At 33.9% G+C, this 19690-nt stretch overlaps 3 protein-coding genes and 1 non-coding gene across 5 annotated transcripts in view; 1 reads left to right on the top strand and 3 right to left on the bottom strand.

Annotated features, from left to right (window-relative positions):
• LOC106672356 (probable phospholipid-transporting ATPase VD) overlaps positions 1-4619 on the bottom strand; it is a 31123-nt gene extending 26504 nt beyond the window's left edge. Inside the window, exon 1 of the mRNA XM_014403713.2 lies at positions 4384-4619. The gene's annotated coding sequence lies outside the window, so the exon portion shown is untranslated. The remainder of the gene's footprint in view (positions 1-4383) is intronic.
• A 202-nt stretch (positions 4620-4821) lies between these two features.
• LOC106672357 (rab GDP dissociation inhibitor alpha) lies at positions 4822-8038 on the top strand. The gene has a single exon (XM_014403715.2). The coding sequence runs from the start codon at positions 5195-5197 to the stop codon at positions 6521-6523; it is 1329 nt and encodes a 442-aa protein (XP_014259201.1). The 5' UTR covers positions 4822-5194; the 3' UTR covers positions 6524-8038.
• A 1293-nt stretch (positions 8039-9331) lies between these two features.
• LOC106672358 lies at positions 9332-16535 on the bottom strand. 2 transcript variants are annotated; one of them, XM_014403716.1, is made up of 7 exons: positions 15916-16059; positions 13921-14011; positions 13673-13862; positions 13432-13552; positions 13165-13292; positions 12063-12324; positions 9332-9595 (listed from the first exon to the last, which is right to left on the bottom strand). In XM_014403716.1, exons 1-7 carry the CDS (start codon positions 15932-15934, stop codon positions 9468-9470), a joined length of 939 nt encoding a protein of 312 aa, XP_014259202.1. In that variant the 5' UTR covers positions 15935-16059; the 3' UTR covers positions 9332-9467. The 2 variants fall into 2 exon arrangements, with proteins under 2 accessions (XP_014259202.1, XP_014259203.1); XM_014403717.1 differs by lacking the exons at positions 13921-14011; positions 15916-16059 and adding an exon at positions 16159-16535.
• Positions 12612-12722, bottom strand: LOC112127421. Its single transcript, XR_002910560.1, has one exon. It is a non-coding gene; the product is annotated as a U6 spliceosomal RNA (small nuclear RNA).
• Positions 16536-19690: the final 3155 nt, after the last annotated feature.

Raw genomic sequence — 19690 nt, 5'->3', positions numbered from 1 at the left:
GTCATCGCATGGACTACTTCAACAGAACGTTATACTAAATAAATAAAACTAAATGCACTACCTCAGTGGTAGAAACATTTTAAATGCATATTTTAGTTGTGACATAGTTGGAAGATGGTGAATCGGATAAGTATCTTAATTACCAATTATGGAGGTCAATGCGGAGGAATTGCTTTTCAATAATGCGTGATGAAGGCCTCCCCCCCTTACAAGCTTTTTCTTCCAATATTTCAACCAGACGAAAGCATTGTTTAAGTGTCAACGACTAGATTACCAATAATTTCCATCCTTGACTATTTCTTTACGTTACATAAACACTCACTACGAATAAAAAACTGAAACTCAGATTAAACATTCAGCCCTTTTTCTTAGGATTTTTTAATTTATTTATATAATTGTACGCATATAAGGACTTTTAATTGCCAACTCTTGCACTCTCCCCATCAACATGATAGCCCTCATTAAGTTATTTGCTACGGTCTCGATACTTTATAAGTTTCTTTTTGCTGTATTAATTCAAAAAATAAGTCGAAATAACTACTTTTTGCATATGCAAATTGTACAAACTGCACAGCTTTCTGAATAACTGGGTTCAATACGTCAAAGTTCGTATTAATATTATTCAATTGACAATTCTTATATTTGTTTCGTGGATAAAAACGGAATAGTGATGTCTGACACAGTGACCTTTCAGACCTGATTAAATGTAATTCGAAAGAAAAGTCATTTGTCCTGTCAGGTTCAGCGGTACGTTCACACGAAGAGATGAGAGGGTGAGAGGGAAATTGATTTAAACAAACTCAAATATGTAAACGATTAGTTTACATAAAATCAAGATTGGCAAATTGATTTAAAATACACTTTATAACTAATATTTACTCGGTTTATTTACATACTCTGTTTGTTAAATACTTCCACTTTTCTTTTCATAACTGAAAGGCAAATAATTCCAAAGGACAGAAATCGATTATAAATGTTAACTAGCATTCAGCTAACTTGAGACATTTACATATAGTAATTACCAGTCAATCGAGTTGATAAGATTGACTTCTAACCTTCTAGAAATAAACAGAGCGCTTTAGATTCGCACGTCTGAAAATAAGTAGCAAATACGAAAGCGAACGATGTTTCAAAGATTCACTAATTTCGTGGTCCGCTTGACTATATATTACAATTAATTAAGGTTTTTAGTTGGGATAAAAAGTCAATGGCACGAGCGGGATTCGAACCCACGATCTTCGGCTAGATACGCCGCTGCTCTACCACTTGAGCTATCTTGACTCGGACACTAACTTCCCATCTCAACCCCACCTTCAAATCCCGCTCGTGCCATTGACTTTTTTATCTCAACTAAAAACCTTAATTAATTGTGATGTTTCAAAGGTTTCGAGCAATAAAGAATCCTCAAAAAAGCTGCAATTTATATGCTTCGGGAGAAGACTTTTTATAGCTAATTAGTTGTATTACTACCTAAAATTAATTGCGTAAAGATTAACTGTGTTAACTGTATTGAACAATTAGAATGAGGATATGTAAAATTCAAAACAGCACATTTCGTGTCTTCTATGGTCGCTCGAGAATCCCCTATAAAGGAAGCTCAAGAAAGACTAAATGGTGAAGCCAGAGGATAGTAGCTGCTACAGGGCGGAAAGTCCTCTGGGTATGTTTGCAAACTAGGTGGTACGAAAGGATAGCAACTAGCCAGATAGAGTTAGTCATTGTCCATTGATGAGTTAGAAGTGGATTTTGAATACGACACTTGTTAGTTGGAAAGTAGAGGCAAGTGGGGCCAGACCTTTGATTTTAATGGAGTAAAGAATCTTTGGAGAAGGGTGTCTAGCTTCGGCTTTGATAACTCCTTTCAGGATTTTAAGAAGTTAATAAACGATGTTTTTTAATTTGAAGACCTGAATTACTTTTTTACCGCCGCAAAGACGGTTTACGAAGAATAGCCAATCCCGACGAATGATACTCTACGAGATATCTGTCTCTCTGCGCCCTCAATATTTATTGTACGTTATCAGTACATATATACATTGAGAGAGAGAAGAAAGCCATACAGGACCAAAAAGCATATCAGAACCCAACTAATTGAATTCCTTAATGTTAACTGCTCAACTCTCAGGCTTAACTGATCCGCGCATCATGGTTGGCGTTATTATTTTCATTTTTACTACACCCCTTTATTTCTTCCAATTAAATTCACACACACACACATACATACACACACACAAAAGCGCGTGCACATTATAACGCATGGTAATACTGTATGCCGGCTCTTCAACCTCCGGCAGCAGTTTTACCACGCTGTCAAATATTCACGTACTTTGCTTCGCACAAATTTCTTTTGTTACTGAATTAACAAATTTATTATTATTAAATTCACTAATTTCGTGGTCCGCTTGACCAATTAATATATTACAATTAATTAAGATTTTTAGTTGAGAGAAAAAAGTCAATGGCACGAGCGGGATTCGAACCCACGATCTTCGGCTTGATACGCCGCTGCTCTACCACTTGAGCTATCGTGACCTCGATCCACTCGGACACCAACTTCCCAACTCAACCGCACCTTTTGAATTTTCCCCCTTTTTGCCATTTTTCAAATGTCGTGTAATCGGATTGGATTCTCGGAGATGGGAAGTTACCGATTACACATTTAAAAAATGGCAAAAAGGAGGGAAAATTCAAAAGGTGCCGTTGAGATGGGAAGTTGGTGTCCGAGTTCGAATCCCGCTCATGCCATTGACTTTTTTATCTCATCTAAAAACCTTAATTAATTGTAATTATTATTATTACTTAGAACAGAACCTCTGCCTGCATTCGCAAAAACCACCAACTATTGCTATTGTTTGCCATGGTTGAAAAATAAATAAAGAGAAATACTACTGATACATACAAATGTACAAAAAAATTAAATTGAGTCAAAAACCAATCAAAAATATGGCTAAGAAGCATTTAAAATCATTTTTAACGAACCGATTGCACTGAACATCGATAGAAAGGAAAACCACATATATAATTTTATTCCAAAGCTTCTACTATCCACATTGTGAACTTGACTGATGTCATTTATCATAACATTATCAGTATCATAAATATGAGTTTTATCAACATTTTGTAGTCCATCGAACTTTACCTTGAATTGAATTATAGAAATAAATAATAATTCAATTGGCTATGTGGGAAAAATAATTGTGAAAGGTCAAAATGATCAGGATATTTTTCGGCCTTCTAAATATTATAATAATAGTGATAGACCAATCAATCGAACACAAATAAACACAGAGTATTCGTATTCCATGTTTTTTTTTACTCGATTCCACATCAAAATATTTCAAGAGTTTCAATTCTTGATTATCTTTTCAATTGATTTTGCCTCCTCTGTGACGACAATCATTAATCCAATAAAAGTCAAGTATAAAAAAAATTGCCAGTTCAGCAATTATGACAGTATGAAATTTTTTTACCAAATACTTACTTCCCTTAACATTTCAATAACTGATATTTGATCAAAATTATGATTAACAGTAGTACAAAATGGGGAGAAGAATCGAGAAGAAAGAAAAGAAGATGAAGCCATTAAGGTAAAAAAAATTAATCAAAAAAATAAAATTATTTTCGGTTGTTAAGCTTTCGGCCGTATTTGACGCCTGCCTCAGGACATTGAAAACTCATTTTAAAAACTTTTGATTGACATGGGCGTGTGGTCCGAAGAGTCCAGAGAGAACAAGTATACCTGAACAATAACTTTGTTTTTGTTTAAAACTATGAATAATAACTCACAATAGGTTTAAATAATTAATGCGAATCCAAAGTCAGTGCTTTAGAAATTACAAACTACACGTGTCTATTACAACAATAAAATAAAATGCTGAGACGGCAAGAGTGTGACCAATAGCTATACATTAACCACGTTTAAAGATTTACCTTTTCTCAATATAACTATAAATGTATTGCAATACAAAAATTTGACAAAATCTGTTTATTTGGAATTTATTTTCTGTTCGAAATATATTATCCTTTCTTTTAAGTACGTATTAGCTTTCTGGTGAGAAATAACATTCGGTCCGAACTTACTACCTGTGTTGTTAGTTATAAAACCATGGTTTTAAACATAATTTTGCAGTTTGAACCACTCTCTTTAAAAGTCGTTCTTATATCTTATCGCTTACTCCTAACTCCATTGAATTTATCTGAAGGATAAAGAAAACCATTATAAAAGTTATATTTTCATTATTACAATTTTTCTTGGCACAAATGTTATTTGACGTGAAATAAAACTGGGCCGTTGAACGGCAAGGCGTTGTTTGAAACAGGACTGGTCTCTCTTCATATTGGACAGAGCACATTTTACAAGTAGTTTCAAAATTTACTACTTACCATAAGGATCTTTCTCGATTTCAGCACTTTGCCCCCCTTAACTCTAACCGCCGAAGTTGTATTAAAACGTTTAATTAATCACATGCCGGAAGGTGAATATTAAAAAAACTAAGACGAGGACTCTAGTTGTAAAGTTTCAATTCGGCGATGGAAAGCGTACGGTAAACATACAAAATAATGAGAAAAGTTCGAGATCAGTCATCGTTTCCAACCAGTCCAGGTCACACGCAGGCAAATACTGGAAAGTGGGAAGGAGTTTTATCGCGCATTCTAGGGAACAATAACCAAAAACATCTGTTTCGTCCTTTCCTCTATTTACCACTTTTTATCCTTAAAAATGACCACAGTGATTTAAAAAGTTTTGACTCGAGTAAAATAGACGGTTTAATATTACATGGTCTCAATTTTTTGGTTATACGCCTTTTAATGCTCGTCGTTGAGTGAGTTGTGGCTCTTACGATTCTGAAGATCCGGTTGGATTGGAATGGTACAATTTAAAATTACACACAGACGATATCCGAGAATTTATTTGTATCTATTAAAAATGGTGATTCGAGGGAGTTTGAGAAAATTGTGATATCGGTATTGATTGATCGTAATTCTCCGAGGGGAAATTGGACTGGGGGAAAGAGTGAGTTGGCAGACCCTGGAGGAGAAAATTGACCTACGTTTTTTTGTGAGTGAGTCGAGTGGAAAAAGGGAGATTTTTTGTTACATAAAAGTCAAGAGCCGTATTTTAAACAGTATTTCCAAATCAAAGGGCGTTCAGTCGACTTCCGTTTGGTTCGATCGTTCGTAAAGAAGCGAAGAGATGGATGAGGAATATGACGCTATCGTTTTGGGCACTGGCCTCAAAGAATGCATATTGAGCGGAATGCTGTCCGTCTCCGGTAAGAAAGTGTTGCATGTAGATAGAAATCAGTATTACGGAGGTGACTGCGCTTCGATAACGCCTTTGGAGGAGTTATTTTCGAGGTACGGAGTCCCCGGCCCGGACGATTCGTACGGGCGTGGAAGGGACTGGAACGTAGATCTGATACCGAAATTCCTGATGGCCAACGGGCTGTTGGTCAAGTTGTTGATTCATACAGGAGTGACGAGGTATCTCGAGTTCAAGTCCGTTGAAGGCAGCTACGTGTACAAGGGTGGTAAAATATCTAAAGTGCCGGTGGACCAACGTGAAGCTCTGGCATCGGATTTGATGGGCATGTTTGAGAAGAGACGGTTTAGAAATTTCCTGGTCTACGTCCAGGACTTGAAAGAAGACGATCCCAAGACTTGGAAGGATTTCGACCCGCATACATCCACGACCCTGCAATTGTATTCTAAATTCAGCCTCGAGAAGAACACTCAAGATATAACCGGCCACGCTTTAGCCCTCTACAGGGATGACGAGTATTTCAATGACCCTGCCATTAACACTATTAGGAGGATTAAACTTTACAGCGATTCACTAGCCCGCTATGGCAAGTCCCCTTATCTCTACCCGATGTATGGTCTCGGCGAGCTTCCTCAAGGCTTTGCACGTCTCTCTGCTATATATGGAGGGACATACATGCTCGACAAACCGGTCGACGAGATTGTTCTCGAGAATGGAGTTGCTGTAGGTATCAGATCGGGCTCAGAGGTGGCCAAATGTAAACAGGTATATTGTGACCCTTCATATGTCAAAGACAGGGTCAAAAAGACGGGACAAGTCATACGTTGCATCTGTCTCATGGATCATCCGATCCCGAACACCAAAGATGCGCTTTCGACTCAGATCATAATTCCACAGAAGCAGGTCAACCGGAAGTCCGATATCTACGTCTCTCAAGTATCTTATACACACCAGGTTGCTGCGAAGGGTTGGTTCATCGCCATGGTGTCGACAACCGTGGAGACTGATAACCCCGAAGCTGAAATAAAACCAGGCCTCAGCCTTCTTGGGCCGATCACAGAAAAATTTGTCTCGATATCTGATTATTATGAACCAACCGACGATGGTAAAGAATCACAAATATTCATTTCGCAGTCATACGATGCCACGACTCATTTTGAAACTACATGCCTTGATGTTCTTGACATCTTCAAGAGAGGAACAGGAGAAGATTTTGACTTCTCTAAAGTTAAGCACGAACTCGGTGATGAAGAGCAGTAATTTTTTTTTATATTTACAATAGGAATGGTAAAGAAAATCGACCAGACAGCTCAAAGTATCTTTCATTTCACTTTTGCGATTGTGAGTAAGAAAAAGGATGTACCACAGAGAAAACCCGTAAACCATGTTTGGATTATCTGTCGAAATAAAATCTTTGGCCTAATTACAGGAATCAATAGAACATCTTATCAATGCTTGAAATCAATCAGACTTTTATATCAAGAAAACCAAAAATGACTGATAATCTAAAACATTATTTAATCTTTTTTTTTCTTCCAAACTACTATTTACTAGATTCATTTTTATGTATAGGGGAAGAAAGCTTTGATTTGGGTTGAAGGTTTAAGGCGCTTATATATACCATATATTACATATAAGTTTATATATTTATAAAACTTATATGTAATATATATATTATATATATTACATATATTTATAAAAACTAAATATTTTCCATAATTGTAATAGAAAATTTAATTATAAATATACCAATTCAAATTATAGATATTTTAATTTTTATTATATAAAGTAATAATATTAATCACATTATTAATCATTGGTGTTATAGTGATAAAATATCACACAAAACATCATAAGTTGTTAAATTAACAAAGAAAATGATGAAACCATAAATTGCATAATTGCTCTATTTGTGATTTACTTTAAGCTTTTAATAATTATTTTGTCATATATATATATTGTTGTTTTAATTAACATATCATTCTTATTCAGTTATTATAACATATTTATTTTCCAAATGGATTCTGGAAATTGTATTTGTAAGAATGAGGAAACAAACCGATCATTCCGATTTTGTGTGTATCTGGTATATATTTTTGTTCTTTTTTTGAAAGTTACATTCTTTAATCAATTAACCAGAAAATACAAATTTGAGATTATATAATTTAAAAAATGTCATTTTTGGAATTTCATTTCAGTGTTATTTGCTAAGAACTTTTAGTTTACAAGAGGAAGCCAAATATTTCAATGAAAAGGCAAAGAATTAACGTAATCAGCAGCATATACAAGCAACCACCTTTTGACATGAGATTATGTTATAAACCTTTTAAGTTTTGTCATCATGGTGGTGGAAAATTGCTTTTAGCTTCAAGCACTTACTTTTGTATTTACATATATTAATAGAAATGTTTACTTTTATGTACAATGTGAAAGAGTAAAAGATAATTGTTTTCCGATTTTTGAAAGAGAAAGACAAAAATTATGTAGTAGTCTTAATCATCAGAGTATATGCTAGACTTAAATCTTACTTTTATTTTGTCAAGCTTCTTAAGCTTTAAATTTTCGTATTCTTTGAAAATCTCGGTAAATGTGTCAAAAACAAAATTAAAATATATTGCAAAACTAGCACTCTTGAATTATGTAAAGGAAATTATTATTTTTTTATTATTGTTACAAAATGTTACAATATTAGTGAAAACAACTTTTGGATATTGTGATGTTCTTGCTTTACTTTCTTAGTTTCATTAAAATACATACAACTGATTTAATTTGTCATTTATATTTTTAATTTACCCCTCCCCCGAAAAAGTAAGTTTTTATTATGATCGTTACAGCTGGTTACAATTAAGATAAAAACAATACATTTTCAACTTTATTCAATAATTTAAACAATGCTTTTTTTGTCAATTATAAATAATTTTAAGAGTAATTTTTTTATATTTCATATCTTGTTTTAACCAATTATATTGTGTTTTGAGAGATGGATTTAGTTTATTTATTTATGGTGGATTAGTGATTATATGATTTGAAGCAGCAAAATATTTCATTTATCATTCTTAGGAATCTAAATATGTTTAACGATCATAATTCAATGTATTATTTCAATTAATTATTCTTTATATCTAATGTTTTGGTTGGAATGAAAAAGTTAGCGTCATGAGTGGGATTCGAACCCACGACCTTTGTCTAAATATACTATTGCTCTAACCAATTGAGCTATCGTGACTTCGATCTACTTGGACACCAACTCCTCACCTTAACCTACAACTTTTTGTAATTTGCCCTCTTTTTGCCATTTTTCAAATGTCATGTAATTTGATTCTCAGTGACTTATGAAGTGGCCACGGGGAGCACTTGGCAAAGTGATTAGTTCTTAAATTATTAAATTAATCCATATGTTTAGTGGGCATAATAGGCCGGCCATATTAATTACTTCAATTGATTATTCTTTTCATCTCAACCAAGACCTTAGATAAAAATAGGAATTAAAAATTCTATTCTAAATTCTTAGGAATATTGAAAAAAACATTTGCTTATGCCTTTTTATTATTGTTATTCTGATCTTTGTTAAAAATAAATATATTGTTTAAAAAAATGTTTTGACATTTAAAAAGTAAAATTAGTTTGTAATTTCTTTATAAAACAACCATACATATAGTAAGTAAATAAATGAGATTCGTTTGCATAAGTTGGTCAAATGATAAATTGAGTGTAAATTCATTGTTTAGAAAATTGACATAAGAGGATAGAAGAAACCTTTTAAGCAATCCATGTAATTAAACAAGTACACCTTTTTTATATTGCACCCTATTTGTGAGGTTTCTATTTTGTAACAATAAAATCTACCATCCGTTATGGGATACATGAAGACAATTGTTAAGGTAAAAACATTGATTAATGTTATAAGAAGTTTTCCCACACTCATTAGTTTGTTCAGATTCATATTGTTAGAATCTAAATTGACTCATAAATAAGAAATTAACATTTCAAATTGTAAGATTTATTTCACTTAAACTTTTATACTAGATTAGGTATTTATTTTATTACTTTAAGTGCATAACTACAGAAATATATGTTTATTTTCATGTCGTCGTTTTTATTTTAAGGAAAAAATATATATAACAAAATGATGGGTGATTTTAAAATTGAAATGGCCAATCTTTCTTGCAATTAACTCCAAATTATGTTAAAAATCATTTCTCCTTTACTTCATTCTGTCATCCTTGGGCCACCTCGTGAGAAGTTTTTTGTCAATGATGATGCCTCCCATACGGCTGATGGTGTCTTTGTACTCGGTCTTCCACTTGCCAAGCCTCGGACGGTTTTTCCCACCTGTGGAAGAATGAAAATGTCAGTAAAGCATTTTTTCCAATAAAGGAGGAAAAAGAGGAACAGTGCCCGGGCGTGTCATATTTCAGCCACTTTCACCAGGGCCTGAAGACAATTGTGAATGAGAACTGTTTTCACTCCTCTCCTCATGATTATCTAAGAACATTACTGGCCTTCTAAAACTACAGTTTATTTAAAAAAGAATAGAATTGTAAAATAATACATTGTGTCTATTACAATATTTTTTCCATTTCAGAATAATAAAGGAAAAAGTAAAAATGGTACTAGGGTGGTCTTTTGGAGGACCAAAATGTGTCCACCTACCTCTTCCTCTGGCAACCAAGACCACAATCATTGTTCCTCTTGGTTGATAATTAAAGAATACTATTTCAATTTTTCATCAATTTTTACTTATTATAAGTTCATAGTAAGTGATTTAGTTATAGGGTATGGATACTGATTCAGTTTAAAATGGGTGTTGATGTAACAATTGAAAAAAGAAAGAAAATGTTGAGTAGAGTATGCACAATATGTATGATAGACTTGTAAAACACTACAAATTATTGAAATACATACATGTATAAAATAAGACAGGTTCATTTGGAAAGATTGTATTTATAAGTAATGTGTGGTGATTGGTGACCGTTGGTTATAAGTAAGTTCAGTCATATTAGATGGAGTAGAAGAAACAGTGATAAACCAAGTGTTTGAGTTTAAGCTCCACTTATTTAGAAAGATAATTGTACATAAACAGTTATGTGATAGTGGCAATGAAAACTACTCGTTGTTCATAATACATATGATCTTTGTTGAATCACCCCACTTATCTACTGAGGGAGAATATAATCACAGAAACTGGTTGAATGAAAGTTTATTTCAATACCAGAATTAAGAAATACACCAAAACCAGAAAATTGAGCTAGGTAAGGAAGAAGATTAAAAAATAATTCATTGCAAACGACAATAACCATTGTAATTAATTAAGGTTTTTAGTTGAGATGAAAAAAAGTTAATGGCACGAGAGGGATTCGAACCCACAACCTTCGGCTAGATACGCCGCTGCTCTACCACCTGAGTTATCGTGACCTCGATCCACTCGGACATCAACTCCCCATCTCAACCCCACCTTATGAGATGGGGAGTTGATGTCCGAGTGGATCGAGGTCACGATAGCTCAGGTGGTAGAGCAGCGGCGTATCTAGCTGAAGGTCGTGGGTTCGAATCCCTCTTGTGCCATTAACTTTTTTTCATCTCAACTAAAAACCATAATTAATTGTAATGTATTAATTGGTCAAGCGGACCACGAAATTAGTGAATTTAATAACCATTGTGTTAAATTAAACAATATTTAAATTCCATTTTAAAAATAATTTTAATTAGTTTTTTTTTTAAATTTAAAAGTAAGGTACTTATTAGTTATAATAATAGTAGATGTTGAGTGTGGCACCGTGGAACGTCATAATGATGTTATTAAAAAATAAATATAAGCGTTTAGTTAGGGATGGTTAGGGTTAAGCCTTTAGTTCCTGCAGGTTTTCCAGCAAATATTATTAGCTTATATTTATTTATAAAAAAAACACCAATAATAATAGAGACACAATTTTGGTTGTGAATTGCCAAATACCCACTCTATGTAATGAGAAGTCTGGGATAGTGCGAAATATAAAACTATGAAGTTGGGTTCAGAGCAACTACTGCACAGTGAGCAATGGGGAAGGTCGCTCTTGTGACTTCTATATTTATCCCAGTCAGCAATACCAAATGTGTCTAGGCTGACTCAATATGCAACTGCTGAACGCCTCCCACCAGGCATTTTGAAACTGCATAGTAGGGTCTACTATTTAAATTTTTTATTTGTATTTTTAAGTGTTTTTCAATCCGGAAGCAATTTTAATGCTTGATGCTCAGATTTTTGGACAGGCAGCAGGCCAATCAAATGAAAGAGATGCTGACGACCTGTAGTTAACTAGTTATTCACTAGGTGTCCCTAGGTGGTTTCCCCTTTCACCTTGCAGCCAATGAGCTTGCGCCTTGCACTGCAAGCACAGTACTGAGTACACACTACACACTACTCACTACTGTCACTAGTAACTAGTAACTACACTATTACAGCGTCTCTCGACTCTCAATATACAACATGGCTGCTTGCTGCACGAGGGCCTTCTCTCGCTAATGAGTTTATCTACTCACGCTGCCTCGACAGCAGTCATATTCACGGACTTCATCCTACAACTCCACCCTATGACAAAGGACCACCAAAATCGCCCGGTCACTAAAATGTTAATTGCAGCTTGGCATGATCATTAAAAAAGGAACTATGCTAATGATATAAACGGAGTTGTCATAAGGTTTTTCAGATCGTAAGTTAATTTTGGGAGTGGCAAGAAATAATTCGCCATGACTCAGAAGATGTTTGACGATTTTCGCCGGCTGTTGTCGCATACCTAACTTCTAAGAAATATGTACATACCTTTGTATTCTGGTGGTTTATCTTCTTCCTCTTTCTTAGGATTGATTGGTGTCCTTGGTATTTTGGTAAGGCTCACAGGCTTCGGTATTTGCGGAGCTTGCGAAACTGTCACATCCAAATTTGTTCGAAAATCTTCTCCCGCAGCATGCCCACGATGAGAAATTTCGGAGTGGGTCTTACAAGTGCAGACTGACTGCGAGGCAGGACACTGACATCCTTCCGTCTTGCTATCGGTATAGATTCTGCTCTCCGTCGGGGTGACCTAAACCAAAACAATGTGTCATCAGCTTGGTAGAGGTGCAGTCGAAATATATCAAGTTTACATTATTACAATATCTTTGAAGATATAAAAGATTCAAGTACCAATTTTGATAGCGGTATAGATATCCCCCAATTTTCATTCTTGCTGATTTAGTTTTTTACCGGTTATTTCCGATAGAGGGTCACGACAAGAAAGACAAAATAAAAATGTGAATAACACTTTTTATATATACAGTCGACATTTTATTCCACGAACGGAAAATGGTAATTTTTTTGAACTAGTTAAAAAAAAAATGTGGACGCTTCACGATTTTGCGAGTCATCCTTGCTCAGGGGCCATGGTAATCTTCTCTGTATCGCTCCAATTTTAGTATGTATATGTACCGCCGAAGCGAGTACTGCACTAGTTTATTGTTTATCAAATATGTTTAAATAAGCAAATATTTTTAAAAATTAAACTTCTATTTATTCTTAAATATATAATGTTGATGTTTTTATATTTTAGTAGTTTGGTCATCTTTCCACACAATAACTCGCAATTTATGACGTTTGTTAACATTAAAGTAGCCAATGCCTAGTCGAGATCTTAGGTACAAACATTTCTATGTATAAAAGTTAAAAAAAAAAAAAAAAAAAAAAAACGTTTACCACGAGCGAATAATAGACACCATCGTCGGGTCTGGTTTTGTCCTCTGTTGCTCTGACTAATTTGGACATTTTGTTTGTTGTTCGTTCAAAAATGCATGCTATTTACTTGAAGAAATTGTTTTGTCTGTCTCACCATTTCCTCTGCCTCTTTAATAGTAAACATTTTTTGTTTGTTTGTAAATAGATGACATACCTCTCCAAAGGTATCCCTGATAGTCGTGTGTGACTGGAACGATTTATCCATTTCGACTGCCTTTTGCAAATCTTCATCTATCTCTCCTGGCATTTCGGGGGCCAAAAACGATTTCAAAGGTGCAAAGCCTAATAATTATTATTATAAAACCAAAAGAGTATTGAAATGCATTAATTTTACTAAACAAATACGTATTGATTTCAATGCAGCTGATAATCCGTTGGCTAAAAATTATTAACAAGAATAGCCGTATTTGAAATAATATACCTTCTCCGCCGTAGTCCGCTTTGTACGTCGTCTGAAATTTATCAGCATAAGCGATTTTTGCGAGTTCCTCTGGTGGAGTTATGCTCAGAATGTTGTACAAGTATGGATACTTGTTGTACAACTTGGAAAAAAGAAACAAAAGTTGAAATGCATTCGAAATATAATCAACCCCCTCATATTTTATAAAATCCATTGAAAATTAATTTGCAAGCTGCAGTGTTAATATTTTTAAAATATTTACCTTCCTAAGGTAAGTATTCGGTTGGCCGAACTTAGATTCGGGCCCGACCGGGGCGACTCCACATTGAGCCGGTGGTATTTCCAGGGCTTCGATTGGAGGGATCTCCCTTATGCAGCAGGGGTCGTTGTCACCCCCGCCTGACGTTTGCACTCGTAACTGTTTCTCCAAATTTACGAGCCGTTTGTCCTCCCTGAAATGTATTAGCTCGAATAAGGGTGCAGTTTTATAAAGTAATTTCTTCCACGTACTCGAAAATAGGCTCTATATCCCCAAAATAAGAACAAAACAAGAAAAAAATAGGGAGAGAGAGCCCCTGTGCTCCCGCTCGTCGGATTCCACCTTAACAAATATGACCAATGAGATATATAGCTTGACGTAAAAAAAGAAAAAAATCTTCAGACAGATATACATTACACAAAGAAGCTATGTCTGTGCAAATAATTGGTTTATGAATAATTTGGATCTCGATATGGCCTGGATGAAAAAAATTCTATTGTTATCTGCCAGGCTTTCGATCTATTTTAAGGTCATCATTAGGGCAAAGCAATCGCAAAGATATCTTGAATTTGAATTGTCGAATACTTGGCTTTTTTTTCATCCAGACAATAACGAGATGCAGATTATTCGTGAGTAAAGTGGTCATACATTGGTTTAAACAAATAAATGATTAGGGCATATTAAAAGTGAAGTATCTGGTTATGAAACATTTACATGTCAGTATTACTTAATACTTTTTTCAAAGGTTTTGAACCTTGAAGGTCAAAGGGTTTTGAAAAAATTGAAACAACATACCCGATCTTTATTATTTATATTAATTTGCTAGTCAAAGCATTTAACGTCCTTTGAAAAAAAGTGAATGGACAAACTCACCACATATTTATAATTTCTATCACTTAGTATTTGTTTTTATAATAATGTACGTATATGTATGTTGAATTATCTAGCCGGGGAAAGGAGTTACATTTATCTTTTGCTATTTATCTATTACTCGGTTTACAGCCCATCCTTTTATTAATTTTATATAAATATCTAATAATTTCTTAACTTTCACTCGTTTTACTATTGACGTACGACATAATGTTGCTTTCTTAAAAAACGGAGTGTTATTATTTATTTTCATAAAATACAGTATGTGGTATTTAGTGACCGTTGATTAATGATTATGTGGAGATCGTGAGATGCGGTCTGGTGCGATGTAGATTTAGAAAAACATTTTCTTTATCGTGCCAACGTTTTGATCTTTATTGAGATCATCTTCAGGGCCTGGGATGTATAAACATTGTTTAAATTATCTTATATAATATTATTTATATAAATTCATGTAAAATGTGAAAAAATGAATTTATACAATGATATAAATTTTAGACTCAATCAAAGAATTTCTTTTCTGTGTCGATGTGTCATTACTATGTGTCGCATTGAGAGTGCCAGAGAGATAACACACAGTAATGACACATCTACATAGAAAACAAACACTAAGTACAAATACTTTGATTGAGCCTAAAATTTATATCATTGTATAAATTCATTTTTTCACATTTTACATGTATATTTAAACAATGTTTATAAATCCCAGGCCCTGAAGATGATCGATATAAAGATCGAAACGTTGGCACGATACAGAATATATTTTTCTAAAATTACGTCACGCCAGTCCTCATCTCACTATCTCCAAATAATAATAAAATACAGCCTTGATTCGTTTTTCAATCTGATATTAACAAGCGGTTCATCAAAACTTATATCATTTTCAAGGGTACTTGTGATTCGGAGCGTGACAAAAATAAATAAATAAAAATAAATCGATGTTTAGAGGGAGCGAAAATATACGTAAATAATTCTAAGCATGAAATATTACAGGCCTTTTAAACCATAGATGCCCCGTTTTTGTACCTTCGTAACTATCATGACGATAACAAATTACTATTACATATAGTGCAACAAAATTTATATGAACAAAAGGTAAGGTAAAATATCTAAATATATACCAATTAAATTGTAATTGTGAAAATATATATTTTATCAATAAAGCTTTTAAAAGTGGTAAATTAATTTAAAGATTATTGGAATAAAAATTTAATTTATGCAATTTTCCTGTTTAAATACATTAGTATATACATAAAAAACCTTTTCTTGCATTGTATAATTTCATACTTTAAATGATAAAATGGCAGTTTTTACAAATAAAATAATTTCATTTATACGACATATTTTATGCTACAACTATTTAGATTTTACTTTACTGTAAAATTCAGTTTCCATAGTGTAACAATTTCTTTGTACGTTATGTATTCCGTTGAACTTTGACTATTGATTTCAAATCGTCAATAATTTCTTCAGACGAGAGTGCACGTGCATTTGGCGATATGCTATTTATTGTTGAAATACTATGGTGCATAGCAATTTAAAAAAAAAAAATTGATAACATAAGTTATGCTTCTGTTAAATTCAAATTTACTAAAGTCCCATATGACTCGTTGACTTACTTCACGCCAGAAAAAGGAACGGGCCATTTATAATCCTTGCTGTATGTGGTGAGGAAGTACTCCATCGCTGATCTGTGTTTGTATCGTCGATCTGGAAGAGTCGGAGATATGGAAGTCGCCGCCTTGTATAATTAGCTATTGTATTCTATTCGCTTCAGCGAGTCACCGATTCGATGCCGATATCAGCGAAACCGAATAAGATGTGAAATACTTCCGACGATGTCCCCCGTGCTCAACTCTTACATGTATGTCTCTTTCTCAAACTTGGTCAGGAATCATATATCTAATGCCACAGGAATTTTGAATTGTTTGCCGAAAAGGTTTGGATTAATTTTTTTTTTAATAAACAGTTTTGCTTATTACATGTGACTTTTATATTAAATTTCATTTTCTTTTGTCATTCCCTCTAGTGGCCAAACGGGTCAAAGAAAGTGTTGAACTAAATCGAAGAATTTGGCTTTTACTACAGTCAAGAAGCAGTGCTTGCGTCAAGAAAGCTTCGAGTTGTTGAAAATTTGCTATCAGGCGTACTGAAGGTAGACATCATTGAAAACAAAGGATGGCAAAACGCATTATAACTTTACATTAAAACAATGAAGAAACCCTGAATTTTCGACTATTCTTACAAAACAATAAATTTATGCGAACAAAATGTCTGTAAGTTTGTTAAATTGCAGGAAATTTGATTCTTTAAGAGAGGGACACATCCTTTATGATTTAAAGAATTACAATATAGGCCAAGTATATATATATATTTGACGTCTTCATTTTCCACAGAAATTCTGAAGGTGGCGTGATTATGTAGATTCACTTTTTGTGAATGATGATTCTACTCAGATTTATAAATTAGATAGATAAATCTGTGATAGAAACCACAAAAAGACTTCATTTTCCTGTTTACAGAATATTTAGATTGTTATTAGATATACTAATATGACTTGCTATATTTCTAATCATTGTTTTTATTATTTTAACTTTTTTTCTTGTTAGAATTAATTGTTATATGTATATTAAGTAATATTTATTTTTTGTTATCAGATACATATTTGTATTGTATATATTATTAGTACTATTTATTATCTGTAATTAAGTATCTCTGGCATTAGATAGAGATTGGATAATTGTCGTTAAATTAAGCAATAAGATTAAATTAATGTCAACTTTCTGTGGAGATTTATGCCTCTTAGCCTTAGTTTTAGTTTTAATCTTTAGATTCATAATTCTGTTAAATTTATACCTTGATCTTGTAACAACTCCTAGCAATAATGCCTAAATATATTAATAACTACTAAAAAACAGTAAATTTATTTTCAACGTACCTTTGTTGCACGACAATTGTTAAAATCCATTTTCGTATAATACGAACATACACCTAGTTAAGTTCGAGATTAAAAAAAAGGATTGTTAGCGTATCTTCATGTTGCACTTCTGGTCCTTTGATCGTTGGTAAGTAGGTTGAAATTTTTTTAACAAACAGTTTTTTAAAAACAATTTAGTAGTAATGTTTCCACCGTTCTCAACAAGATTTCACGGTAGGTGCCACGGTAAACTCGTGGAGGAAAGTTAAAGTTTTCGTACAACCAGCCGCTTTGTCACTAAGTCTGTTATTTGAACGGTACACTACTTGTACCAGTTCGCTTTTTGATCTATAGCAATGAATCAGCTCGCCCGTTAAGATACGCCGATTTTGAAAACGGCTTTACCACGACTTACCATACATAATTATGCCGCTAAATTCAAGTGGGGTTTCATGAGATTTGTGAGAGTTAAGAAAATTATTTGTTAGAATTCCTAAAGCGTATTTCAAGCTTATATGGATTTTGGACCATGTACATTTGAGTAAATTTAACAATTAATTTCCTAATATACTTTGATTTTCAAAGGAAATGTTTCCTTTTGGTTGTATAGTAAACTAAACTTTCCACTAGGCATCGCCAGTGCTACAGCTACGGTTCTGCCTTCCGTTTACGGGCACTAGGCACTACTGCACTAGGCAGTAGGCAGTTAGGCACTATTCAGTATTTCAGTATTCACTAAGCTGGAGCCGACGAGCTTGCAACCTGCAGGTAACATCAACCTGCAACCCTGTAATTTACTACATAAGCAGATTTATATCTATAAAGATATGCCTATATAAGTCTGGGTCTCGAGTCTCGAAGATTGCGATGGGCAGTAACGCCCCCACCATTCCAAGAACCCCGACCTAGCATGAAGTCTCTGGGTCTCAGCAGGGGCTCAACAAAAAAGACTCGAAGCTGCTAAAGCTAGCTACGAGCAGAAAGGGGTAATTTGTGTGACAGCTACACAAGGCATTTCACTCACTACCAACATTTTCCAGGTCATCTATACCCAATCAGAACTACAACTGCATTGCACAGAAATGCTTCAGTTTACATGGTTCCTACAAACAACTGGGTCACTAGGTTGAACCCGAAGAAAATTTTTGGGATTTATATTTTGTAATAATATAGAATCACCTAGGATTTTTTTCATGGACATTATCAGAATCACAAAATAATTACTGAACATAGGATTATGAATTAGTTGCAATCTAAGAAGCAATTAAGCTGACGTGATGGCGAAGTGCAAAATATTTTGCATCTGCCACTTTTACAGAAACCAGACTCTACTGAACCTTGAAGAAGTAAACACCTCAGCTATTTCAGTGAATTCACCACCAACATTCTATACCTACCATTTGTATTAATACCATGGCAGATTCGTTAACATGATTTGATGAACTTCCTCCCCTTATAAATCTCCCAAGTTTAGTGGAATTAAAAAAGAAAGACCAAGAAGTTGTCAAACTCATGGCAAACCTATGTTAGTATATGTACATACAGAAGGTATCTCAGAAAACTCATTGTTGGCCTCCGTCATTACAATTTTTGTGTTCTTTGATGTCTTCCTTCATATTGTTGACATCACCTAATCAGGACTGTTCACTGTTGAAGCCCTAGAAAGAAATCATCTATTTGAAATGTTTTGACATTCACCATATTTTAAAGGAAGTGGCACCACTTAATTTTTAATTTCATTTACTTTCAGTAATCAATAATTAATCAGTAAGCAATGGTAATATTATACATTTGTTATAGTTGGTCGACTACCATTAACAAGAAATATTGTTTGACATTTATAGACAGGTTTACTAGATGGCCTGAGGCCATTCGAATGGAAAAATGACTAACAACCATAGCAGAACATTTTATGCAAATTAGATTGCTCACTTTGGTGTACCTCTCCGGAGTATGCCATATTTAGTCGGACTGTTTTCATCTCTTAGTACAGATCTTTGGAAACAATTGATGCGGAATAACCGTTGGTACTTGATATTCACTAGCCCAGGAAGATCGCAAATCCGAAAGTTTCTTTTGATTATTCTCCCTTGGGGGGGGGGGGTGTTGAGTGGCAGTTAAAAGTTTGAACTGTGGCTAAAAAAGTGTAACTTTCAGGTGCTAGAAAACAATAAATTCATACTAGGTTTTTTTCTAGAGACAGTTGACTGACCACCTAAAAGGATATTTGTTTT

Source organism: Cimex lectularius, unplaced genomic scaffold (assembly GCF_000648675.2).
Source record: "Cimex lectularius strain Harlan isolate CLEC.00 unplaced genomic scaffold, Clec_2.1 scaffold222, whole genome shotgun sequence".
In the NCBI taxonomy this organism is placed as follows: Eukaryota; Metazoa; Arthropoda; class Insecta; order Hemiptera; family Cimicidae; genus Cimex; species Cimex lectularius.
Note: the sequence above shows the minus strand (reverse complement) of the source record. Positions and strands in the feature narration are given on the sequence as shown.